The following is a 26698-nucleotide window of genomic DNA, read 5'->3' as shown; positions in this document are numbered from 1 at the left end:
TCAGGCTCTGCTGCTTATGAATAATATGAATTTTGCATCTGCCTGTGATGTACTCTCAAGTGCAATGGCAATACTTTTGTAAAGGTGTTGTATTTAAATATATTGCTGTGTTGCATAGCTAATAATACATTGGGACGATTTAGAGTTCTGATATTCTTGTGATCCGAGTTGGATATCAGAATCATTCCTGCTCATATTTAATATCTCCCATTTCTAGCACTTAATTTTCTCTCTCATCTTACAGCAATTTCAGATTTCCATCATCGCCTCCTGCTTACTCTTGACTTTAGGATTTGTATTTAAAAAGAGCTTGAAGGGAAGATTTAAAAAGAGCTTAGCTACAGTCTTGTGTCTGAGGTGGAAATGCTGAGGTTTTGTCTCAAGTTGCTTTGACAAGGATGTTGAGCAGTGGTAACATAAGAACCGTTCCCTTCCTCTAGTATCAGTGAGTTTACAAATGGTAAGGTAGTGAGCAGCCCTAAACTGTGGTCACTAAACTGCAGAAAGAGTCCAGTTTTTTGATGCATTGCAAATTGGAAGAAACTTCTGACGGAGTTTATCTTGAAATCATCTGCAAATTTAGTTAAAAAAACTGCATTAAAAAAAATAATAATTTGCATCTTTTGGCACCAGCTAACACTTATTATTAAGTTTTAATTCAGTTAATTCTGATGTGAAAGGACTAAATGATTGTGGCCTCAAATTATTTCTGAGTCTGTCAAGCACTCTGGGAGATGTGATCAAGCACGACAAACGTGTAACATTTCCTTTTTTATTTGCATGTATTGGACTTGAAAGTATGTTTCGGTTTGCATAGACAGATTAAGTCCACATTCCTCCATTCAGGACCAGCTTTAATTGTGCATTCATGCACCTCCCTCGCTGGACACTGGACTCTGGTCTAGTATTCATCATCGAAGGGATATTCTGGGTGGTCTCTCCACCTACAAGAGAGCAAAGGGTAGAAGCATAAGGCAAGGCAACAAAATGCTGACCAACTGGTTTCTCTCTACAGATGCTGGTGATTATTTCCACATTTTCTGTTTCAGTTGGTGGCACAAGAGACAACAAACACTGGAATCTGGATCGAGAAATAAGTTGCTGTATCAATTCAGCTAGTTGGGCAAAATTGGAAGCAAAAGGGTGGTCGACGTTTTGGGTCGAGACTGCTTCAGGACCAAGAGGGCAGAGGGATGATGATGGCCGGTACAAAGAGAGTGAGAGCTGCTGGTGATGGATGGATTCAGATGAGGAGAGGAATGGTGGGCAGATGGAACCATGTGGGGGAGAGAGGGAAAAGGTCATATCCCTACCTTATCTGGTTCCACAATGGGTAGATAGAATCAAGTGGGGTAAAGGGGTAGGAAAGCTGTATCATGGGAGAATGAGCCCAGATAGACAGGTGTCCGGATGATGGGCAGTTGGAACCAGGTGGGAGAGAGTGATCTGGGGGGGGGGGGGGGGGCTGAGGTGTTGGGATAGATGTGATCAAAGAGAGAGGGATAGACTGGATGGATTGGTGGAAGTGGCCAAAAGAACATAGGGGCAATGGGTTATCTGAAACGGGAAATTCAATGTTCATTCTATTGGGCTACAGGCTACCCGTGTGGAATATGAGGCACTATTCTTCCGTTTGCTTTTGACTTTACTGTGGCAGTGGGGAAGGCCAATGCCAGACAAATTGGTGTGAGAATGGGAAGGAGAATTGAAATTATGTGCAACCTCATGCTTGAGATAGTTATTGTAAACAAAGCACAGAATCTCTGCAGTCAATCGGCCTACACTTAGCCTCGCCATTTGAGGAGGTCATATCGCCATCACCAAATGCAATAGACCAATTTGATGGTGATGTGGGTGAATCTGCTACATGTAAAAGGGTTGTTTAGATTTCTGGATGGAAGTGAGGGATGAGGTGCAGGGACAAGTGTTGCACGTCCTACGGTTGCAGGGGGAAATGTAAGTAGATAGAGAAGGTTAGGTAGGAAGGAATGAGTAGATAAGGGAGCCGCGGAAGATAGTTCCCTACAGATAACAGAAAGCAGGGGAGAGGGGAAGATGTGACATGTGGGGGGATCTTGTTGTTTCTGGTGGAAATGGCAAAGGATGGTGTGATGGAACTGGACTAGTCAGGTCAAAGGTGAGGACCAGGGGAACTCCTTCTCTACTCCGTCTGAGGAGGGGAGAGGGTGAAGGGTGAGAGCAGATGTGGAGAAAATTTGAGTGATGGCGTCATTAACTACAGTAGAGGGGCGACCACAGTTCCTGAAAAAGGAAGACATTTCAGATGTCCTGGAATGAAAGGGCCTCATCTAAATTACATGTACACTGGAGATGGACTGAGAGAAATGGGATGGTCCTTGCAGGAGACACGGTGGAAGGAGGTGTAGTGGAGATAGCTATGGGAGTTAGAGAGTTAATCGTACTGTACATATTAGATGGTTTGTCCCTTCAGATTGAGACAAATAGGTGAAGAAATGGGAAATAAATGGTCTGTAAATTTGAGGGCAGGATGAAAGTTGATAAGAAAGGTGATAGAATTGAGATCCACACGAGTACAGATATTGATGTTGCAGAGAAAGAATTGGGGAAAGTAGGATTGAAACAAGGATTGTGCCACTTAGCCATTGTAAAGACCAGGCAAAGCTGTGGCCCATGCAAGTTCCAATGGCTGCATCTTTAATTTTCAGAGGAATTGAAAGAGAAATTGTTGAGGGTCAGAGCAGGTTTTGCCAGAATATTTTTGGAGGGAAATTGTTCCCTAAAGAAGCAGAGGACCCCAAAACATTCCCAGTGGGGGATGGAGGTGTCTAAAGACTGGACATCCATGGTGAGGATAAGGCGTTTAGGGCCAGGGAATTAGAAATTAGAGAAGTCAACATTCATATCTCAAATTTCCTCTCCCTCTGCCTCTGCCTCTCCCTCTCCCTCTCTCTTTTCTGAAGAATGGTCTCCACACAAAATACTATCTCTATTCCCTCCGCAGATGGTGCCTGACCCATTGAGTTGTGTTTTGCTCAATATTCCAGCATCACAGTCTCTTGTGTCAGCAGAAAACATTGTTAGGAATGAGTCGTGAACTGGGATCAAATGAGACCAGAGAGGTCTGTATGCACAAGGGCCATATCAGTGAAATAATTAATAGTTATTCAGTCATATTCAGTTACTCAGTACTGCACAGAAACAAGCCCTGCAGCCCATCATGTCCATTGTACATTCATTCTGTTTACTGCATTAGGCCTTTGATGCCTTGGCAATCAGGTACCTGTCTCAATGTTTCTTAAATGTTGTGAGAGTCTCTGTCTTCACCACCACTCGGGCAGTGCATTGTAGACTCCAACCACTCTAAGTGAATACTTCTCAGCTTCCCTTAAACCTCTGGCCACTCACCTTAAACCTTTACCCTCTTTTGCTACTCATCCCCCTCCATGAGCAAAAGATTTTAAATGCCAATGTCGTCTTGTAATTTTACCTGCCTCTATTAAGTTAGCCCCCAAGTCCATTGGGGTCCAGTAGAAACAAACAAAGCCTATCCAGTCTCAAACTGCTGGATGTTTCAAGCTGAAAATAGACAGGAGGCTTACATTAAAAGTTCCACATATCGTTCATTTTTGTTGAGTGCATAAATTCTTTTCATTTCTTCATCCGTCAAGCAAAAGTCAAAAATCTAAAATATGAGCAGAGAATTTAAAGTAGTAAGATGAAAATTAAATGAATTTACTTTTTTTAATTTAAGGTTAAATTATTTCTCGCCTGAATAGTATTCACGCCGACTTTTCTGTGGATCTCGCTTCTCGTCCATTTAAAGCCCAGTCTCACTTAATGAATAGAACTATAGTGTACAGAGGAGAGCATGCCCGCTGGTTCAGTCATGGCGTAGAGTGGTAACTTGAAGACTCAGAATTGAAGGAGATTGAAGAAAGTGGTTGATGTTGCCTGGCCCTTCACAGATACCGACCTCCCCACCTTAAAAGGGATCTACATTATCTTTTTGTTACCTTCAGGAAGAAGGAAAAGAAACCTCCATATTTAGGAATACCTCCTTCCCATCAATTATCAGGCTCTTCAACATGCCCTCAGCACCGAACCATTACAGATTTTGCACTACAATAGTTGTTCTACACACTTTGTTTTTTGGACTATCATGGTAGAGTTTACTTTGAATAACGAGTAATTTATCATATATTTATTGTTGCTGTTGCATCTAGTCAAGAGTGTTTTATTGTCATATGTCCCAGATAGAACAATGAAATTTGTGCTTGCTGCAGCACAACTATGTAAATGTCCCTATGAAGCTGCAGCAAATTAGAATTTCATTGTTCCTGTTCGTATCCAGTGGATTTGACAAATAAACGATCCTGAATCTCAAATGATAGTGTGAACATGGAGATAGTTCTGCCAGAAGCATTTGTATCTATCCAGACCAAAACTAGGGGCCAGAAATTAATTCAACTCGGCATTTTGGACAAAGTTCTTATACACCAAGAATATGAAGCTTATTGCAACATGGAGTAGTTAGGGAGAATAAAGACTTTAAGAAGGCACGAGGTGGGGGAGGGAGATAGGAATAGAAGATTGGGTGGACAAGGAAACTTGTTGAAACTAATTTGTATCTCAATATTAAAGCTTCACCTCAAAATTCTCTTTGATGCGCCCAGGATTAAAACTTTTTGGAATGACAACAATATTGCGTTGAATCTGGTAACGCAGGGCCACCTGAGCACTTGTTTTCTTGTACTTTGCTGCCATGGTGTTTATGATTGGATCATCCAACAAAGAGGGAATCTTAACGTTCACCCTGCCGACACAGAAAAGCATCATGTTATTAAGTCCTTCCCAAAAGATACCCCTTTTCCTGGGCACTTGACGGAGTCTACAATCTCAGTTCACTGCCATTCAGTTTCAGTGAGCAATGACTGGACACCTACTGAACAGCTGACCAAGCCAACTGGTCCCCATTCTGAGAACACCCACTTTTGCAATTGCCAAGAGGGATCATTGAACAGTGAGTGGGCAGTAGGGGAACAAAGGTAGATACAGCCAAAATAGCAGGGACTTGGTGCTGGGAGGAATGATAGGGCTCGATGAGTCATCGCGTTATCTCATGGCCCAACTCGTCCATGCCAACCAAGTTGTCATTGGGGATGCTACCATCAGGAAGAAGGTACAGTCTGGAGAACTGTTGAATTGAATACCTTTATTGTCATTCAGACCTTACTGTCTGAACGAAATTTCGTGCCTGCAGTCATACATACAATCATACATAAAAAACAACAATAAACACAAATTAACATCCACCACAGTGTATCCTCCAAGCACCTCCTCACTGGTGGAGGCAAAAATCTTAGGGTTACTGTCTCTTCCCTCCTCTTCTCCCTCTGCGCTGAGGCGATTCCCCACCGGGCGATGGCACAACAGTCCCACGGCTCACCGAACCCCGCAAACGGGCCGGCTCAAACACCGCGGCCCGGGGTGGTCGAAGCTGCCGCCCTCCAGTCCAGTGTACGCAGCCGCTGGCCCGCGGCTCAACCCCGGACTCAGGTCACCACCGCCAGAACGCCGTCCCAGCCACCGGAGCACCGTTACTGCCCCGAGCCGGATCGCCCTCATGTGAGTGCCGTTCCTCCCTCGGGCTGAGCCACTCCGACGGGAGCTCCGTTCCTCCCTCGGGCTGGGCCGCTCCGACGGGAGTGCCACAGCCCCTCACGGGAGAGTCTCTCAGCCCCTCGCCAGGCCGCTCTCACGAGAGCGCAGTTCCAGCCCCGGGCTGGGCCACCCTCACGGGAGCGAGCCCAGGGCAAGTCCTGTCAGCTGCCTCCAGAGTCCCGAGGTCGCCGGCTCCACCATTAGGCCTCAGCGTAGACGGAGGCAGAGAAGGGGGATATGACAAAAAGGTCGTATTCCCCCGAAGGGAGAGACAGCAAACCCCGTTTCACCCCCCACACATAAACACAACCTAAAAACCAAAAACGTAACTAGACAAAACGAAAAAAAACAACACAAAAAAGTAGAAGACAAACGGACTGTTGGCGAGCCGCAGCCGTTCCCAGCGCTGCTTCCGGTAGAACCTGTTATCCCCAGGTTCAAGAACATCTTTTTTCCTATCAACCTTCAGGCTCTTGAACCACACTGCCCAGCCCTGATCACTGCCCCATCTCAGCAAATACTACTATGGACTTTTCATAAATTCTTCAGCTTTAATTATTTTGGTCTGGGTGCCTAGTGTAACTGATAATTTATTGAATTATTTTTTATTGTATATTTATTTGTTGTGTTCTTGTGCTTGTTAAGCTGTAGTAAGTAAAAATGTCATTGTTCTCGTCCCATTGTGTGACAATTAAGAACTCTTGACTCGACATCTCACATGCCTGTTTGGCCCATATTTGTCTAAACCTTCACTATACAAGTAGAAGATTAAATATCTATTGCTATTGGTTTATTATCGTCATGTGTATGAAGATAAATGAAAAACTTTGTTTTGCCTACTATCCAGGCAAATACTATACATGAGTAGAATCTAAACATGCATTAGTATAATAGGTTGTGCAAAAGGAGAAAGGAAACAGAGCACAGACTACAGTGTTACAGCCACAGAGAAAGTGTAAATGTAGATTGGGAGCTGGGAATGTCTTCTAACATCATAATTGTGCCCCTCCAAGTTTCCTCTGTCAGCTCGTTCTATCCATCCACCAACCTCTGTGTGAAAATTTGACCTGAGGTTCCTTTTAAATCTTTCCCCTCACACCTTAAATCTATTCCTTTCCGTTTTAAACTCCCCTACAATGGAAAAAGGACTGTGATCACCCATTGTTGTCTACTCCTCTTGCTTTCAATGGACGAAAGACAATAGATGCAGCAGTAGGCCATTCGGCCCTTCGAGCCAGCACTGCCATTCAATGTGATCATGGCTGATCATCCCCAATCAGTATCCCATTCCTGCCTTCTCCCCGTATCCCCTGACTCCGCTATCTTTAAGTCCTATCTAGCTCTCTCTTGAAAGTATCCTCAACTCCTGTGGATGTTTGTGAGAGACCTTTGATTGTGGTCTACTCAGCACAGGTCAGGAACTGGACCTGGGTATTTCTGACTGTAAGAAAAATAAACTGCAGATGCTGGTTTATACCAAAGACGGACAAAGTAACTTAGTGGGACAGGCAGCATCTCTGGAGAAAATGGATTGGTGATGTTTCGATTTGTGACCCTTCAGACTGATTGTAGACAGACTGACAGACTGGTCCTTCCTCCTTCCTCCACCCACCCTATGATCAGTCTGAAGAAGAGTCCTGATCTGAAAAGTCACCTAGCCACTGAGATCAGTAAAGTGGTTGGGTTGGAGAGAGGCTTATGGTTGAACACCACTGGCTGCTGTTCAACCGTATGGGGAAGGACCAATAACCTGACTATCACAGCACAGAATCACAGCAAACTATCGTAGGATACAGAACTGTGTAAAGATATCCAAACTTAACCAAGATTGCAGCTAATGGCAGACTGCACACTCTGTGTCCTGCTTCATACACAATCTGGGTTAAGTACAATGGAACTGCCTCGATAAGGTGTCAGTAGCTCCAACAGAAGTTGAGAAGAGAGTCAATGCTTCTGCTTACCAGGTAGAGTCACGGCAGGTTCCCAGGGGGCTGTATCCCACAATGACTATGCCATGGAGGTCACAAAATTCCTTTAACTTGATCTGAGTAAAGTATGGGTGGCATTCGATCTGAGCAGAAAGAGACAAAAATGAAAAAGTTGTAACGTGGCTGGTTTACTTAATCTGAAGCAGCTGGAATTAATAAAAGGCCTCATAATCTGATTTACTACATAACACTCTTCTTCCAGAATCACCAGTTTGAGCTAATTCTGGATTTATCAGGGTTTGCATTAGGCTTAATTGTAGTGTTATCAGATTTGATTGGATAGCATGCAAAACAAAGGTTTCTACTGAACCTCAGTACACATGACAACAGTGCAGGTCCACAATGAGGTGGTTTGAAGATTGTGACTACACCCTGGTTTATGGGAGGAGCGTTCAGTAGTTTGATAACATCATCACTGTGAACATGAAAACGCCTGCACCTTTAGCACTTACCACTCAGCGGGGAAGAAGCTGTTCCTGAATGGTAGTTTAGAAGAAGAACACTCATAGAAACAGACAATAGGTGAAGGAGTAGGCCATTCGGCCCTTCGAGCCAGCACCGCCATTCAATATGATCATGGCTGATCATCCAAAATCAGTACCCCGTTCCAGCTTTTTCCCCATATCCCTTGATTCCCTTATCCCTAAGAGATAAATCTAACTCTCTCTTGAAAAAAAACAATGAATTGGGCTCCACTGCCTTCTGTGGCAGAGAATTCCACAGATTTACAACTCTTTGGGTGAGTTTTTCCTCATCACAGTCCTAAATTTCCTCATCACAGTCCTCATCACATCACCTTTGCCTGTGTGTGAATGTGTGTGAGTGATTGGTGGTGGTCGGAGGGGCCGTAGGCGCAGATTGGCAGCCACGCTTCTGTCAGTCTGCCCCAGGGCAGCTGTGGCTACAGAAGTAGCTTACCACCACCGAGTGTGACTGAGGAGTGAATGAATAATGCGATGTAAAGCGCCTTGAGTATTAGAAAGGCGCTATATAAATCCCATCCATTATTATTATTATTATTAAATGGCCTAGTCCTTATTCTTAAACTGTGACCTCTGATTCTGGACTCCCCCAACATCGGGAAAAAATTTAATGCATCACCCTGTCCAATCCCATAAGAATGTTATATGTTTCTGTAAGATTCCCTCTCATCCTTCTAAATTCCAGTGAATACAAGCCCAACCGACCCATTCTTTCATCATATGTCAGTCCTGCCATCCCAGGAATTAACCTGGTGAACCTACACTGCACTCCCTCAATAGCAATAATGTTCTTCCTCAAATTAGGAGAACAGAATTGCACACAATACTCCAGGTGATACTGAGAACTGGGAATCAGTGAATACCCAGGAAACAAACCACCCACCTGGCTACCCGTCAGCATTGGCCTTATCTGTGGAACAGTCAACAGATCCCACACTAGCAGCATTAGCCATTTCTCAACCCACAAGACCAGAGTGGAAACAAGTCCTCCTTGATCCTGAGAGACTGCTGAGATTATAGACAACATTATTTATAATTAGGTTGGTGGGACAGGTGACAATAGACAATAGGTGCAGGAGTAGGCCATTCGGCCCTTCGAGCCAGCACTGCCATTCAATGTGATCATGGCTGATCATCCCCAATCAGCACCCCGTTCCTGCCTTCTCCCCATATCCCCCGACTCCACTATCTTTAAGAGCCCTATCTAGCTCTCTCTTGAAAGTATCCAGAGAACTGGCCTCCACCGCCCTCTGAGGCAGATAATTCCACACTCACAACTCTCTGTGTGAAAAAGTGTTTCCTCGTCTCCATTCTAATTGGCTTACCCCTTATTCTTAAACTGTGGCTCCTGGTTCTGGACTCCCCCAATATCGGGTACATATTTCTTGCCTCTAGCGTGTATAAACCCATAATAAACTTATATGTTTCAATAAGATCCCCTCTCATTCTTCTCAGCTCCATAGTATACAAGCCCAGCCACTCCATTCTCTCAGCAAATGACAGTCCCGCCATCCCGGGAATTAACCTTGTAAGCCTATGCTGGAATCCCTCAATAGCAAGAATGTCCTTCCTCAAATTAGGGGACCAAAACTGCACACAATACTCCAGGTGGTCTCACAGGGGCCCTATACAACTGCAGAAGGGCCTCTTTGCTCCTATACTAAACTTCTCTTGTTATGAAGGCCAACATGCCATTCGCTTTCTTCACTGCCTGCTGTAGCTGCATGCTTACTTTCATTGACTGATGAACAAGGATCCCCAAACATTTTTGTACTTCCTATTTTCCCAACTTGACACAATTTAGATAATTCCTGTTTTTGCTACCAAAGTGGATAACCTCACATTTATCCACATTAAACTGCATCTGCCATGCATCTGCCCACTCACCCAACCTGTCCAAGTCATCCTGCATTCTCATAGCATCCTCCTCACAGTTCACGCTGCCACCCAGCTTTGTGCATCTGCAAATTTGCTAATGTTACTTTGACTCCCCTCAATCTAAATCATTGATGTATATTATAAATAGATGGATTGCAAGGCTAGGTGTGAATGACAAGGATAGTCTTGATTTAAAAACACAAAGTGCTGAGTAACTCAGCAGATCAGGCAGCATCTCCGTAGAACATGCACGGTTGATAATTGGGACAGAACCCTTCTTCAGACGGATTGTAATGAGGGGGAGGAAGAAAGCTGGAAGAGAGGTGAAGGTGGAATACATCCAGGCAAGTGATAGGTGGATACAAGTGAGAGGGGATTGATAATCAGATGGGTGGACAAGAGCCAGGGTTGAATAGGAGGCAAAATGGTGCACGGTAAAGAGAAGATGCGTGAATTATGGAGGCAGATGGAAGGATGTAGGTGGAAGGGGATGGGGGGGGGGGGGGGGGGGGGGGAGGGATTGAGAGTCAAAATAATGGGAGAAACGGGTGTGCATCCAGGTGTGAAAAGGAAGAGAGGATGGAGTAAAAGTAGCAAGGGGGTTGTTAGTTGGAGAATTCAATGTTCATATCATTAGGTTGTAAGCTACGCAAGTGGAATATGAAGTGCTGTTCCTCCAGTTTACATGTGGCCTCAGTCTGGCAATGGAGGAGACCCAGGGCAGAAAGGTTAGTATGGGAAGGGTGTTAAATGTTTAGTTACCAAGAGATCCAGTAATCCTTAGTGGACCGATCGCAAATGATCAGCAGAACATCATCTAATCTATGCTGGTTCATGCCAATGCAAAGGAGGCCACAGCAGGATCACCAAATTAGATTAGATGAAGTGCACTTGAAGTTCTGTCTCACCTGCTGGGGGCTCTGAATGGAGGTGAGGGAGGAGGTGTTGGGACAGCTGTTACATCTTCTGCAGTTGCAGGGGAAAAAAACCTGGGGAGGCAGTGGTTTGGGTGGGAAGGGATGAGTGAACCTGAAGTAGTGAAGGGAGTGGACTCCACAGAAAGCGGAAAGAGGTAGGAATGGGAAGATGTGATTGGTGGTGGGATCATGTTGGAAGCGATGGAAATGTTGGAGAATGATGTGTTGGATATGGAAACTTGAGGGGTGAAAGTAAGGACCAAAGAAACTCTACCGTTCTGTCTGTGGGGAGGGGGAGTGAGAGCAGAACCACGGGACATAGGAAACACAGACGAGGGATCCATCTCCAACAGCAGAGGGAAGCCACATTTATAAAAGAAAGAGGTCTGAGTGGAAAGCCTCATCTCAGGAGGTGATGCAGCAGAGACGTAGAAATTAAGAGCAGAGGATTCCTTGATTATTGGTCTGAGATTTAATATGGATCAAGAGATACAAAGATGGATAAGCTGATCTTCAAGATGGTGGCAGTGATGGCGGATGGAGGGAAAGATCGAAGTCAGTGAGCAGGCTGGGGGTAACCTCCCATGCCCTTGGAGGCGCTCTGGGTCGATGTGAGAGGGGCCTCAAAGCATGGAGGCTAAGCAATGGTTGTCGGAGGCGAGGGATGGCCTGTTCACAAGCTGGCGTGGAGGAAGCGTTGGAGTGGTCTAGTCAATAGAGTGGGTGCTGGAGGCCCTGAAGCAGCCTGGGGCTTGATTTGATCAAGAGCTGCCCCATAGCCGAGTACATGGAACAGACGCAGACTGAAGTGGCGGAGCAGCGGTGGAGGACATCGCCACGTCGCATGGTCACGATGGCAACTGCAACTCGGACCCAATGCCACCACCCAGGACAACGGGCCTTTATGGTCAAGTTAAGACTTTAATATTTTTTTCTAATTTTGAACTTGAAGGGAACAAGATGATGCCTAAAATGTTGCAACTCTTGTGTACTAACTCAGTGTGGTCTCCTGTCTTATGTTCTTGTACTTTGTTTGATTGTACTGTAGGTTTGTCATTGAAGTGCATGCAAAAATAGAATTTCACTGTACTTAGGTACTAATGACACTAATGGGACTTTATGACACTAAAGCAACATTGAAGAATAATTGAAGAAGCAGGAAATTCAGGAACAAAAGCATTATGTATCGAAGTGGAGATTGGTATCACCAAGGTAGTGAAGTTGTTGAATGAGAGAAGTGCAGCGCAGGAAATGTCCAGGAAAAATGTCCAGGAAAAAATTCTGTAATGCTTGAATAAGTGATAAAACTTAAGGGCATTGTATGAGATCTGAGAAAAGTGGAACAATGTACTGCTCATTGAAAGGAAAAATGCCAGTGCAAAAAGTGACAGAACAACCTGTGACTGGATGACCAGATGACCTCCTAATTCATTCATTAGAACACCTCCTCTAATTCATTAGAACACCTCCTAATTGCAAGAATAAGCAAAAGGATTTGAATATAGGAGCAGGGAGGTTCTACTGCAGTTGTACAGGGTCTTGGTGAGACCACACCTGGAGTATTGCGTACAGTTTTGGTCTCCAAATCTGAGGAAGGACATTATTGCCATAGAGGGAGTGCAGAGAAGGTTCACCAAACTGATTCCTGGGATGTCAGGACTGTCTTATGAAGAAAGACTGGATAGACTTGGTTTATACTCTCTAGAATTTAGGAGATTGAGAGGGGATCTTATAGAAACTTACAAAATTCTTAAGGGGTTGGACAGGCTAGATGCAGGAAGATTGCTCCCGATGTTGGGGAAGTCCAGGACAAGGGGTCACAGCTTAAGAATAAGGGGGAAATCCTTTAAAACCGAGATGAGAAGAACTTTTTTCACACAGAGAGTGGTGCATCTCTGGAACTCTCTGCCACAGAGGGTAGTCGAGGCCAGTTCATTGGCTATATTTAAGAGGGAGTTAGATGTGGCCCTTGTGGCTAAGGGGATCAGAGGGTATGGAGAGAAGGCAGGTACGGGATACTGAGTTGGATGATCAGCCATGATCATATTGAATGGCGGTGCAGGCTCGAAGGGCCAAATGGCCTACTCCTGCACCTAATTTCTATGTTTCTATGATGACCATCATCTCAAAGGTTCAAAGGTTCAAAGGTTGATTTATTGTCACATACACCTAGATGAAGTGAAATTCCTTTTGCCAATGCAGCACATAAAAAAGAATACAAACATAACAATAATAAATAGCATTAACATAAAAACATCCCCCCACAATGGTTCCCATTATGGGGGAAGGCACAAAGTCCAGTCCCATCCCCAATGTCCACCCATAGTCGGGCCTATTGAAGCCTCCCCAGTTGCCTCTACGGAGGCCCGATGTTCCAGGTCCTCGCCGGGTGATGATGTTCCGGCGTCGGGAGAGTCCTCTCAGCGGCATGGGAACCCTGGAACGGCCGCCTCCCTACTCGAGACCGTGGCTTCCGGAGCCGACAAGGCCGCGCCGAATGGAGCTCAACTGGCGATCTCGTCGCGAGATCCCAGGCTCCCGATGTAAAGTTCGGCGTCGCCGCCCGCAGCTCCGCGATGTTTTTAACGCCGGTCCCAGCTCACCGGAGTTCCAGCGCGGCGACCCAGGCAAGGCACCGCCCGACCCGCAATGGCGCTCCAGCGCTGCACCGCCGTCCTCACCCGGCGCCGCCGCCACCGATGCCGGTGCCGCCGCCGCCGATGCCGGTGCCGCCGATGCCGATGCCGAGGCTCCGGGCGGTCCCCTCGCTCCTCGGACCCGCAGCTCCGCAGCCGCCGCCGCCGCCGATGCTCCGGGCGGTCCCCTCAGGAAATACCGCTCCAGGCCCGCTGGTAGGCCGCGAGGACGGGTCGAAAGTGCAGCCCGGAGAAAAGCTGCATCTCTGACCAGGTAGGGACCCTGAAAATTAGTTTCCCCCTTCCCCCCCCCTCCCCACACATAAAAAATCTAGAACTCCTTAAAAACAAAACACTAAAGTAACTAAAAATAAGAAAAAAGAAATGAAAAACAGACAGCTGCAGGCTAGGCAGCCATACCCCCTACAGGTCGGCGCCTTTTTGGTCAATACAGAGGTTTGGTCAATACAGACTGTGAAAGGTTCAATGGTACGACTGTTATATTATAACGCTTTCATCATTTGGGGGGACAAGGTGTGATTGCAAGACCATGCATGCTGTGACAGTTCTGCAATAAGTTACCTGATTAACTGCTGGTTTATATTTCAACCCTGGTTTGTTCAGGATTTGCTCCAGCTGTCTGCGATTGAAGTTTGACACACCTATTGACTTGACCAGGCCGGCATCTTTGCACGCTTCCAGAGCCTAGTGAATAAACAATTAACATTCCAGCATCTGCAGTCTCTTGTGTCTCCAAATAAAAATCCTTGCACAAAAGCAAAAGCACTGTGGATGTTCCATATCTGAAATCGGAACTTAAATGTTGACACTTCTGAAAATTCCTGACCTGCTATTATGGTCAATAAGAATCTTGTTCACGTCCATTTTAGCATTAATATCACTGGAAAGATTAAATCCTATCTCTGTGTGAAGCTATTTCAGAGCGCCTCCAATTGATGGTGCCCTTTAAGTAATTTATTACATTAGGTGCTAGACATTCAAGTTTCCTGTCCTTTGCATCTCGCGATAATAAACCATACCACATGGGACTCCGTCCACCCCTCCCTTTTCAGCACTATGAAGGGACCACACCTTGCACAAGCCTCTGGTTTACTCTTCCTAATCCACCAGCACCCTCTCCTCATGCTCATGACACCTTCCCATGAACCACGGGGACTGCAACACCTCTTAATTAACTTCGCTTCCCTCCATCTAAGGACCCAAACTCTCCTTCCAGGCAAAATCAGTGATTCGCCTGCACTTCTTCCAATTTTATGCCCCGTCCACACTCGAGACATCAGAAGCAGATTGGATGAGTGCTTTGTTGAACACTTCCATTCGATCACACTGGCACTTCCGATTGCCTGTCCTGTGCATTCTCCAGCGCTCTCTGACCTTACCTCCCAGGTGGCACACAGATCAGTCAGGTGGTACACAAACTTCCCATTTTCATCTTTTGGATAAATCACATCACCTGGCTGAAAGAGATAAATGTGAAGATTTACAAGCTATAGAACTTTGGTGTGAACTTTGTTTTTTTGCTCAAGAAACCAGCATCCGCAGTCTCTTGTGGCTCCAATAATTTAAATAAGTTCATTCAAACCAACAGAGATGTGACAGGAGCGTCTTTAGAAGTCTTTAAAAGTCTCTGTAGTTAAGATTATTAAAATATAATTTAAGGTTATTGATATATTTTACAGTCTGAAACTGTTTGGAATTTGGAATTACGTTCTACTCCCCAATGTTGACTACAGACAGATTAAAAAAACAGAAGTATTTGACTGGAACATTGGAATTTAGAAGGATGAGAGGCGATCTTACAGAAACACATAAAATTGGGATTGGACACACTAGATGCAGAAAACATGTTCCCGATGTTAGGGGAGGTCACAGTTTAAGGATAAGGGGGAAATCTTTTAGGACCGAGATGAGGAAAACTTTTTTCACACAGAAAGTGGTGAATCTCTGGAATTCTCTGCCGCAGAAGGTAGTTGAGGCCAGTTCATTGGCTATATTTAAGAGGGAGTTAGATGTGGCCCGTGGCTAAAGGGATCAGGGGGTATGGAGAGAAGGCAGGTACAGGATACTGAGTTGAATGATCAGCCATGATCATATTGAATGGCGGTGCAGGCTCGAAGGGCCGAATGGCCTACTCCTGCACCTATTTTCTATGTTTCTATGTTTCTAACATGAATTTCACAACACACAGCTGACTATTTGAGGAAGGACATTCTTGCTATTGAGGGAGTGCAGCGTTTTGAGGAAATGCAGAGTTTCACAAGGTTAATTCCTCAGATGGCGGGACTGTCATATGATGACAGAATGGAGAGACTGGGCTTGTATTCATTGGAATTTAGAAGGATGAGAGGCGATCTTACAGAAACACATAAAATTGGGATTGGACACGCTAGATGCAGGTAACATGTTCCCGATGTTAGGGGAGGCCACAGTTTAAGAATAAGGGGTAGGCCATTTAGAATAAGTTGAGGAAAATCCTTTACACCCAGAGTTGTGAATTTGTGGAACCTGGCCAGGCTCATTTCCCGTGCAGTGATCAGCGGAAATCAGGAACCTTCATGCCTGACAATGAAGAAAAGCATTGTAGCCTCCTGTATGATGAAAGGAAAAGTTCCAAGTAATAAACAGAGTAATGTCAATGTACTTTGCTAACCCTCCCGCTAAGCTACTTGAATCTTTTTAAGAGACGGTCACGCTCATTGGAAGTGGTGATTGATGCAGGGGGACAGACGATGCCTAAAGCAAAAAAAAGTACATATGCTGTAACTCTGGAATAAGAACAACTAATATTGGAAACACTCCGCAGATCAATCAGCATTGGTGGAAAGAGAGAGAGAATTGTGTTTCATTGGAATATGAATGAGGGAACGGGTGCTCACAGTGTCATTTGGTCAAGACGGTAAAACAAGAACTCTTGAACTTTCCTGGGAGAATGCAAAGATCCCATGGTGCCACTTTCATGAAGCCAATGGGAGTTCCCCACAGAGGCCAATGGCCAAGGAGAGGTTTGAGGGCTGTGCCCAGCCTGGTGGAAGGAATCCCCAGGTGAGGGCATGAATTGGGAAGGTCTTAACTTGCTCGCTCTTCAGACATCAAATCACCTATTTAGGAAAGATGGTAGGCAGGAAAACAAGAGGCATGTAATCAGTTAGTAGTACACTCACATGGTATTAATATGGAATGAGGGCCAGAGCTGCTTGCCCCACATAAATAGGATAGGGTTATTCCTTAAGGTTATTCCTCAGTTCAAAACATAGTTGTGAGTGCTGAGCACCAAGCACTCATTGACATGAATCGTGTAGGATTAGTGACAAAATCAGATATGGAATATTGAATATGCCGTTCATTATTTAAAAAAGCCTGAACCCCTAGACAGCACGTGCAGACCTGTAGACCAGGAATGACCAGGTGCAAGCACCAGAGGGCAGCACTGCAAAGTCAGATGGAGATTTCAGGTGAGGTTTGGTTCAACTGTGATGTGCATGACATGCACTTTTACCTTGAAGGATGGAGAGTTGCGTGAAGTTGATTAAAAAAACAGCAGCGACACGAGAAGAGGAGATGAAGAGGGAGTCTCTTATATATTGTACTTCACCTTAAAGGCCATCGGCAGTTCAATGATGTACAGATCAATGTAATCAAACTTCATGAGTTTCAGAGATTTCTCCAGGGTGGGGCGCACCATCTCCGGGGGGTGGTATGTGTTCCAAAGCTGAAGGTTAGACAGATTTAACATGAAAATAGCAAGCTGGCACAATATCACAACGCTCAGTCTTTACTAATCAGTGCTATGTGTGTACACTGCAGTTCTGCTCAGGGTTTAATCTCAAAATGCAGACTTCATGATGGCCTGAGATGCAAGGGAAAACATGCCAGGTGTTATTGCACAATGTCTGAAGTGCTAGAGAGTGGATCATAGAAACATAGAAAATAGGTGCAGGAGTAGGCCATTCGGCCCTTCGAGCCTGCACCGCCATTCAATATGATCATGGCTGATTATCCAACTCAGTATCCCGTACCTGCCTTCTCTCCATACCCCCTGATACCTTTAGCCACAAGGGCCACATCTAACTACCTCTTAAATATAGCCAATCAACTGGCCTCAACTACCTTCTGTGGCAGAGAGTTCCAGAGACTCACCACTCTCTGTGTGAAAAATCAGAAGGCATCTGTGGAGGGAATGGGACATTTTGGGTCAGAACCCCTCTTTGGAGTAGGGAAGAAAACTGGGACAGAGAGGTGGTGATAGGGCAAAGCCTTTCAAGGTGGATAGAGGTGAGGTGTGTGTGTGTGGGGGGGGGGTGATTGGGGATTGGATGGAGTAGGCGGCAAAAGCTATAGGTGAACAAGAGACAAGTGGGTGTCAGATAAGGAAAGAAGAGTAAGTGAAATGTAAATCTGGAGGAAGGGATATGGGTGGAAAAGGACAGTGAGAGGGGAAAGAGAGGGGATAAAAGTGCAATGGAGATGAGCATGAGGGAGGGGGGAAAGGAGCAGGGTGACTAGGGTGTGGGAGATCGTGTGAAAAATATGCGCACATGAGATGGTGGGAAAGGCAAGGGGAAGAGAGGTGGGTAAGTATTACTTGAAATTGGAGAATTCAAAGACATACTATTGGGTTGAGCGCTGCCCCGGCTGAGTATGTGGTGCTGCTTCTCCAGTTTGTGTGTGGACTCACTCTTTTTAGTGAAAGAGGCCAAGGACAGAAAAGTCAGTAATGGAAAAGGAAAGGCAGTTGAAATGGTCACCAAATGGGAGCTCCAAGATGGCCAAATTAGGAGCTCTGAATGTAGTGGGCAAAGTTGAAACTGGTGCACGTGAACCTCTGTCTCATCAGGAGGGGCTGCTGCGGTCTCCAGGGTGGAAGTGAGAGAGGAGGTGTAGAGATAAGTGACACATCTCCTGCGGATGCAAGGGACAGTGCCTGCAAGTGGAGGCAGGTTGTGTGGGAAGGATTGACCAAATCAAGCAGTTGTGGAGAGGGTGGTCTCTATAGAAAGCAGAAAGGGTTAGTGATGTGATGATGATCAGCACAGACATTGTGGGTCGAAGAGCCTGCTCGTGTACCAGGCAAAACTGGCACCGAGTCACAGGCGACCAACTACGGTCAAAGAGGTGGGATTTAATGTGGAGGCAAGGGTCAGAGGAAAGTCCAAAATTACCTGCGCTGGGACAACCGAAGGCCAGGCTGCAAATTAGTGTCTTACTCTAAACCTATGGCATATTTGTGGGTTGGCAATATTATTTTTCACAGATGTGTGTCTGTTACACATGTGCAGTTATATGTGCAAGCGACAGTGCATATATATATTCAGCGGGTGAGGCAGCATCTATGGAGAGAAGGAATTGGCAACGTTTCGGGTCGAGCCTTCTTCTGAAGAAAGGTCTCGACCCAAAACGTCACCAATTCCTTCTCTCCATAGATGCTGCCTCACCCACTGCGTTTCTCCGGCATTTTGTGTCTACCTTCGATTTTACCAGCATCTGCAGTTCTTTCTTAAACAGTCGTGCATATATATGTATGCATGTGTGTACATGTATATTGTTTGAGGCTGTGCTTTTGTGCATATGTGCCCATGTCAGCATGCACATTTTGCAAGAGCATGTGGGTTTGTCTGTAAATACGTGTGCATGTCTGTGGTATGAATGTCTTTGCATATGTTTTCATGTGTATGCAGCCACCGCTTGGGGTCAGGGTGACAGTACAGTTGAACACGTGATTGTATTCATCATATCGTTGCATATGGATTTGGAGAGGGAGCAAGCTTTGTATACATGCATAAAACAAGCTAATTGGGAGTCAGCTGTTCTGGGATAGGGAGAAATTCCTGAAATGCAGGTACCTTGCCACAGTAATAGATGTCGTCACGACTCACAGTCCCATCAGCGATCTTTTCCTGAAAGGCTCTTCCCACCTCGTCTTCATTACCATAGACCCACGCACCATCAAAGTGCCGGTAACCCACATCGATGGCTATTTTAACTGCATTGTAACAGGCATTTTTGGGAGTCTGTTAAATAGGCAATATATTAGCAAAGAGAACAGAATTAAGAAACTGATTCAGACTTACAGAGTTCAGTGATTAGACATTCCATTCTTTCTTCTCAGAGTGCAGTGAGCAATAACACGTTCAACCACAGCACTTTGCAGCATTTGTGACCATAACAGCAATTTATTAATGATTTAGCTATCTATGTTCCAAGATCTCTTTGCTCCTTAACAGCCGGGCCTTCAGTTGTCCCAGCCCAGGTAATTTTGGACTTCCCTCTGACCCCTCTCTCCACATTAAACATTTAGTTTAGTTTTATCTTTCAAGACATGTAATTCCCACTCACTCTCCACACAAATCATCCAAAGCCTCTGTTTATAAATCTTCCTGTATTTTGGTCCAGTTCTCCGCCTAGATAATCACAGCCTCCCACCTTAGAATCATATGAAAATATTGAGGATACCTCCGTTTCCCGGGTACACAACAGTTCCACGTATGATGGGTAAAGTTATACCAGGATCGAACCCTGTTGCTTTAACTCCTAAATCATTTTCAGGTTTTGTAACAAACTTGCAATCCATGCTAGTACTTGCTCTTGTACCCTTGCCCCTCTCCCTCTCCCACAGATTCCATTTGTACAGATGGAAATACTGCACATAGACATTGACTAAAACATAAACTCTCTTTTCTCTCACACAGATGCTACCTGACCTGTTAAGAATGTCACCAATTGTCTTTTTAACAATTTAATGTCAACACTTTTCTATTATTGTATCTGACGTGATATAAACTGAATTTTGACCTGTCTCTTGTCTGATACCTTATCAAAGGGTTTGATAATCCACATAAATTTTATCTGATTTAAAACCCTTCTCTGTTTTATTTTCTTCCTCAAAGTTATGAAGGCAGCTTCAACATGACCTACTTTTCATAAACTTCCTGTGTGTTCACTATACTTGCCTTCATGATGTTTTGTGACTTCATATTATCAAGGAGTTTAGTACATATTCTGTCACTAGTTTGCTCCATCTCCCTTTCTGATCGTTGGAATCTGACCGTTGGCACTTGTCAGATTTTTGGATCAGAATTACTTCTGCAGTCCCTCACTCTTTCATGCAACTTTTGGTGGCGGATGTAATGTCATAAAGGGAGACAAAGTGTTGAAGTAAATCAGTGTGTCAGACAGCATTTCTGGAACACATGTTGATGGTTCTGTGTGGGACCCTTTTGCTGACAATTGTGGTGGGGTTGGGGGGGGGGGAGAAAGCTGGCAGCGAGATGCCAACATGTTGGGCAAGTGATAAGTGGATACTAGTGGGGGTTTGTTTAGCAGATGGATGAACAAAGGCAAGCAAAGAAAAGGAAACAAAAGGCTGTGTGATAATGAGAAAAGAGGCATGAATTGTGAGTCGTCAAGTCAAGTCACATTTATTTATATAGCACATTTAAAAAACAACTCTCGTTGGCCAAAGTGCTTTACATTTGTTATAAGAATAGTATAAACAAACAAACTACATACATATATACATATAGCCCTCGCTCAGTGGACGTCATGAAAGGTTTGGGAGAATAGATAAGTTTTCAGTCGTGACTTAAAGGAGTCGATGGAGGGGGCAGTTCTGATGGGAAGGGGGATGCTGTTCAACAGTCTAGGAGCTGCAACCGCAAAGGCGCGGTCGCCCGTAAGCTTATGCCTAGACCGCGGGATATTCAGCAGCCCCAAGTCGGCCGATCTGAGGGACCTAGAGGTGGAGTGGTGGGTGAGAAGACTTTTAATGTAGGAAGGGGCAAGCCCATTGAGGGCTTTATAGACATAGAGGAAGGGATAACGGAAGGAAAGAAGGAAGGCAGACTCAAAGGAAGGACATGCAGGGAGAGGTGAAGGATTATAGTGTAGCGGCACCTGCTGGTGTCTTGGGGTAGTTGAACCCTCAGATTGACTACCTCAGTCACGTGGGCGCGGGGAGGGTTTTTTTGCGTGCTTTTGGCAAGCCCATTCATTCTGATCACCACCCTTGTGGTAGCGTCATTGTTATTTAGCCGTCTATAGACTCTCGGTGTTTTTGTTTAACTTTCACAATAAAGTTTGTAGAAAATCAACCTACCGTCTTGACTCCGCTAAAATAGTCAACTTTCTTCTGACTCTGAAGAAGGGTTTCGACCCAAAACATCACCCATTCCTTCTCTCCAGAGAAGCTGCCAGCCCCCTGAGTTACACCAGCATCTTGTGTCTATCTTCGATTATAGTGCTGATGGACTGAGGTGTATTTATTTCAATGCAAGTATTGGCATGCAAGCAAATGGTTGTGAGCGGGACATGGCTGGCTCGTGAATGATGCACGGTTTTGATGTTTCAGAAAGGATAGCGAGTGAGGCTAAAGAGGTGGAGGAGTTGCATTGCTAATCATGGAGTCTGTCATGGCGACACTCAGAGAGGACATACTGGAGGGTTCGGCCGCTGAGGCGGTTTGGTTAGTGCTTAGAAATAAGAAATGTGCAAGCACTCTAATCCGATTATACTATAAGCCCCCCAATAGCAAATGGGAGATAGAGGAACAGATATGTAGACTGATTTCCGAAAGATGCCAAAGCAACAGGGTTGTTTTAGTGGGCGACTAACTTCCCCAATATTGACTGAGACTTGCTTGGTGCCAAAGGCTTAGACGGTGCAGAATTTGCGAAGTCTAACCAAAAGGGTTCCTTGAAGCTGCATGTGGATAGTCCTACCCAAGAAGGGAAGAAGGGACACTATGTTGTGGAATGAGCCTGGCCAAGTTACTGGTGTTTCAGTGGAAGAGCGTTTTGCAAATAGTGATCATAACTCCGTAGGTTTTAAGTTTGTTTTGAACAGGGAGAAGACTGGACCTTGCAGGGAAAGTACAAAACTAGAGTAAGGTAAACTACAACATTGCTAGTCAGGAGCTCAGGAGGGTACACAGGGAGCAATTGTTATCGGGTATGTCAACATCTGACGTGGGAATGTTTAAAGAACAGTTCATTTAAGTTCAGAAATGGCATGTTACAGTGAGAAGGCGGACACCACTATCTTATCTGCTTCCAGCATCACCTCAGCCAGCATATTCCAGGCGCCCACCACTCTGTGTAAAAAAATTATCCCCGTACATCCCCTTTAAACTTTCTCCACTCTCAGCTACCCTATCTAGGCCCCTCATCGTTTAATAAACTTCTACCAGGTCACCTCGCAATCTCAAATGCTCCAAAGAAAACAATCCACGTTTTTCCACAAACACTAACACATTTTCCTCCTCTTTCAGATGATTAACGGCACAGACATTGTGGGCCAAAGGGCCTGTTCTTGTGCTGTACCGTTCTATGCTCGAAGCTGGTTTTATAATTGGCATCAGTAATAGCAGACAGCCCTTGATACAAACTCTTGGCCATTGGCTCAACCTTTACAATTTACAATGAGATTGTTGAAAATGGTGGAGCAGATTTAAGGGGCTGAATGGCCTACTCTTGCTCCACTGCCCAATGTCTCTTGGTGTATCGTCTCTCTCCATTATTAGAGGTGTGGCACTGAACAGCAGCTTGCAGTCACAAGGGGGAGGTATGGCCCTGCTTAGGTAAAAGTGGTTAAATGTGATATAGTAAAGGTATACTTACTGTTCTGGGTGTGGTGAATTTTCCCATTCCCGGGAGAGGAATGCCTTTTCCATCATTTAATGGGAGAGAAGGCTGGCCATTATTGGAGTGGCCACCCACAAGTCCATAGTCAGTGGTGAAGCACAGATCATTGAAAATAACAGGAGTCTTATATGGAGAAGCAGGCACAAAGTACTGGATTAACTCAGCTGGTCAGGCAGCATCTCCGGAGAACATGGCCATGTAGCTTTACGGATGGGACCCTTCTTCAATCAGTTTGAAGAAGGGTCCCGACCGGAAATATCACGTCTATGTTTTTCAGAGATGCCGCCTAACCCACTGAGTTACTCCAGCACTTTGTGTCATTTTTTTGCAAACCAGCCACTGCAGTTCCTTGGTGTCTACACGAGTCTTATGTGTCTTTCTCAGATCATAATTCTCCATCATCCCACAAACTCTACTCATTTACAAGCTGCAAACTGTGGTAGTGTATACTTCAGACTTGACCCTACCAACTCTCTCCATGACCCCAATTAAGAGCTTCCAAGTGGTCAGATGCTAGCACTCAGCACAATAGAGAGAGTAATGCCCCTGTCCCACTTGGGAAACCTGAACGGAAATTTCTGGGGACTTTGCGCCCCGCCCAAGGTTTCCGTGCGGTTCCCGGAGGTTGCAGGTGGTTGCCGGAGGTTGCAGGTAGTGGAAGCAGGTAGGGACTGACAAAAACCTCCGGGAACCGCACGGAAGCCTTGGGTGGGGCGCAAAGTCTCCAGAGGTTTCCTTTCAGGTTTCCTAAGTGGGACAGGGGCATAACATGTGCAGTTTCTGGAGGACTTGAGTGGCCTGCAACTACCGGCAAAGGGCAAACTTCCCTGGACATTATGGCTACACACAAATACAACTCCACTTCTATTGGGACATTCGACAGATGCCTCAGAAGAAGACCGATGGATTTACCAAAAAGCTGCCTAGAACAATGCGGCCCCGTCCAAAAGCTAGAATGAGGTTCCTAGATTCCATTCCATTCCAGCTTGATGACTAGCTCTGTTTCAACATTGACTAATGTATCTACAATGACTGAGGTCTCGGCTTTCAGTGCTATTCCTAGTGGGAACCTCAAGGATACTAGACCATATCTATATCTCTCATTAACTACCGCCCAATCTCAAACCTCCCCTTCCTTTCAAAAACCCTGGAGCGTATCGTTGCGTCGCAACTTCATTCCCACCTCCTTGCGTATAACCTACTTGAACCCCTCCAATCTGGCTTTCGCCCCCTCCATAGCACAGAAACTGCTCTCCTCAAAGTCCTCAACGACCTCCTCACCTCTGCTGACACTGGTTCCCTCAACATCCTCATCCTCCTCGACCTGAGCGCAGCCTTCGATACAGTGAACCATAACATCCTGCTCACCAGACTCAAGGACCTCGGCATTGAAGGCTCTGCACTCAGCTGGCTCCGTTCCTACCTTTCCAACAGATCCCACTTCATCTCTCTCCACAACCACACCTCTGCTACAGCCGCAGTCACTCAAGGCGTTCCCCAAGGCTCCGTACTCGGCCCCCTCCTCTTCATCATCTACATCCTCCCCCTTGGTCAGATACTCCGCCACTTCAATCTGGACTTCCACTGTTACGCTGATGACACCCAGATTTACCTTGGCACCAAATCCCCCCACAACCCCCCCCTCTCCCATATCAACTCCTGTTTGTCAGCTATAAAAACCTGGATGCAACATAATTTCCTCAAACTCAACAGCGATAAGACAGAATTCCTCCTCATAGGCTCCAAAGCCACACTCAGCAAAATCAATAACCCCACTCTCACCATCGACGGCACCACTGTCTCCCCATCTCCCCAGGCCCGCAACCTTGGCGTGATCTTTGATTCCACCCTCTCCCTTGAGCCTCACATCCGCCATGTCATTAAAACCTCCTTCTTTCATCTCCGCAACATCGCCAAACTCAGACCCTCTCTCACTCCGCCTGCTGCTGAAAGACTCATCCATGCCTTCATCTCCTCCCGACTGGACTATTGCAACTCACTTCTCCTTGGCATCAGCTCCACCTACATCAACCGACTCCAACTGGTCCAGAACGCAGCCGCCCGACTCATCACCCACACCAAATCCTGGCATCACATCACTCCAGTCCTCAAAAAACTTCACTGGCTTCCCATCTCCCACCGGATCACCTACAAAATCCTGGTCCTCACCTACAAAGCCCTCCACCATCTGGCCCCCACATATCTCATTGACCTCCTCTCCCCCTACCAACCCTCACGGTCCCTCAGATCCACATCAGCCGGTCTCCTCTCCATCCACAAGTCCAACCTCCGCAGTTTTGGGGACAGAGCCTTCTCCAGGGCAGCTCCCAGGTTCTGGAACTCCCTCCCCCAACTGATCCGCAATTCCGTGTCCCTCCCCATCTTCCAGTCCCGCCTCAAGACCCATCTCTTCACCTCTGCCTATCCTTAGCCCCACGTCCCCGTCCCTTTTCATCTGTGCATTAATTGCCTCATGCTGTGTTTTGTATTGAATTCTGTCTTTACTTTGTGTACTAGTCATGTCTCTACTATTTATTTCATTCCCCTTACATGTTTTTCCTATGCATGCTCAATTTTTGTAAGGTGTCCTTGAGACTCTTGAAAGGCGCCCATAAATAAAATGTATTATTATTATTATTATTTACAGTCCCAACGAGTGATTTAGTGCCGAAGGTGCAGGCTTGCTGGTGATACAAAACTAGATGGGAGGTAAGAAAGGATATACTTGCAGAGAGAGTGCACAGCAAAGTTTCATCAAAGTGAGTCCGGGTAATGACAAGACTACTGAATGAGGAAAGATGAAGTCCACCAGCTTGTGTTTTCACTAGAGTGCAGAAGAATGTGGGGAGAACTAATTGAAGCTCGCTAAATTCTGACTGGGTTAGACAGACTGGAGATGGGAAGGATGTTTCCTATGACTGAGCGCGTCGAGCGGGTGGTCAGTCCAGGTTAGAGGGACAAGAGGTTTAGGATTCAGATGAGGTGTTTCTCTCGGGAAGGGATGAACCCATGGAATTGGTTACCACAGAGAGCCACAGCGATCGTCACTAAATATATTAACAGCAGTCGAGAGATCTCTAGATGCAGAAGCCATCAAGGAATAATGGGGGTGACTGAAAAATCTTAGACTGATATCAACCATATAGAGCAAATTTAATGGGCCAAAAGGACTCATTCCTATATCCGCTATTTCTGCAACATGCCATGGTTTATCCTCTTTTTACATTGGAAGAGGCGCAGTACTGAAGCCCCAAGCCACAAGGTAGGGATATGGCACTGCTGAGCTAAAGGTGGTTAAAAGTGGGAGAAAAGTTGAATAGTAAAGGTATACTTACTATTTTGGGCATGGAGAATGTTCCCAGTCCCATAAGAGGAATGTTGTTTCCATCATTTAAAGGGATTCGATGGTTTTCTGCTGTTGGGCTCCGCTCAAATGACATTTCTGAAACTGAAGTTTGTTCATGATTCACAATAATTGTCAATACAAAACTGGGAGTT

General features: G+C 45.6%; 1 protein-coding gene across 1 annotated transcript; it reads right to left on the bottom strand.

Annotated features, from left to right (window-relative positions):
* Nucleotides 1-758: 758 nt before the first annotated feature.
* On the bottom strand, nucleotides 759-26698 carry LOC116983884 (aldo-keto reductase family 1 member D1-like). The gene is made up of 9 exons (XM_033037775.1): nucleotides 26536-26698; nucleotides 19406-19573; nucleotides 17158-17274; nucleotides 14945-15022; nucleotides 14127-14249; nucleotides 7605-7714; nucleotides 4630-4795; nucleotides 3582-3664; nucleotides 759-944 (listed from the first exon to the last, which is right to left on the bottom strand). Exons 1-9 carry the CDS (start codon nucleotides 26638-26640, stop codon nucleotides 902-904), a joined length of 993 nt encoding a protein of 330 aa, XP_032893666.1. The 5' UTR covers nucleotides 26641-26698; the 3' UTR covers nucleotides 759-901.

This window comes from Amblyraja radiata, chromosome 19, assembly GCF_010909765.2.
Source record: "Amblyraja radiata isolate CabotCenter1 chromosome 19, sAmbRad1.1.pri, whole genome shotgun sequence".
Lineage (NCBI taxonomy): Eukaryota > Metazoa > Chordata > Chondrichthyes > Rajiformes > Rajidae > Amblyraja > Amblyraja radiata.
This window is presented reverse-complemented; position numbering and strand designations above follow the sequence as displayed.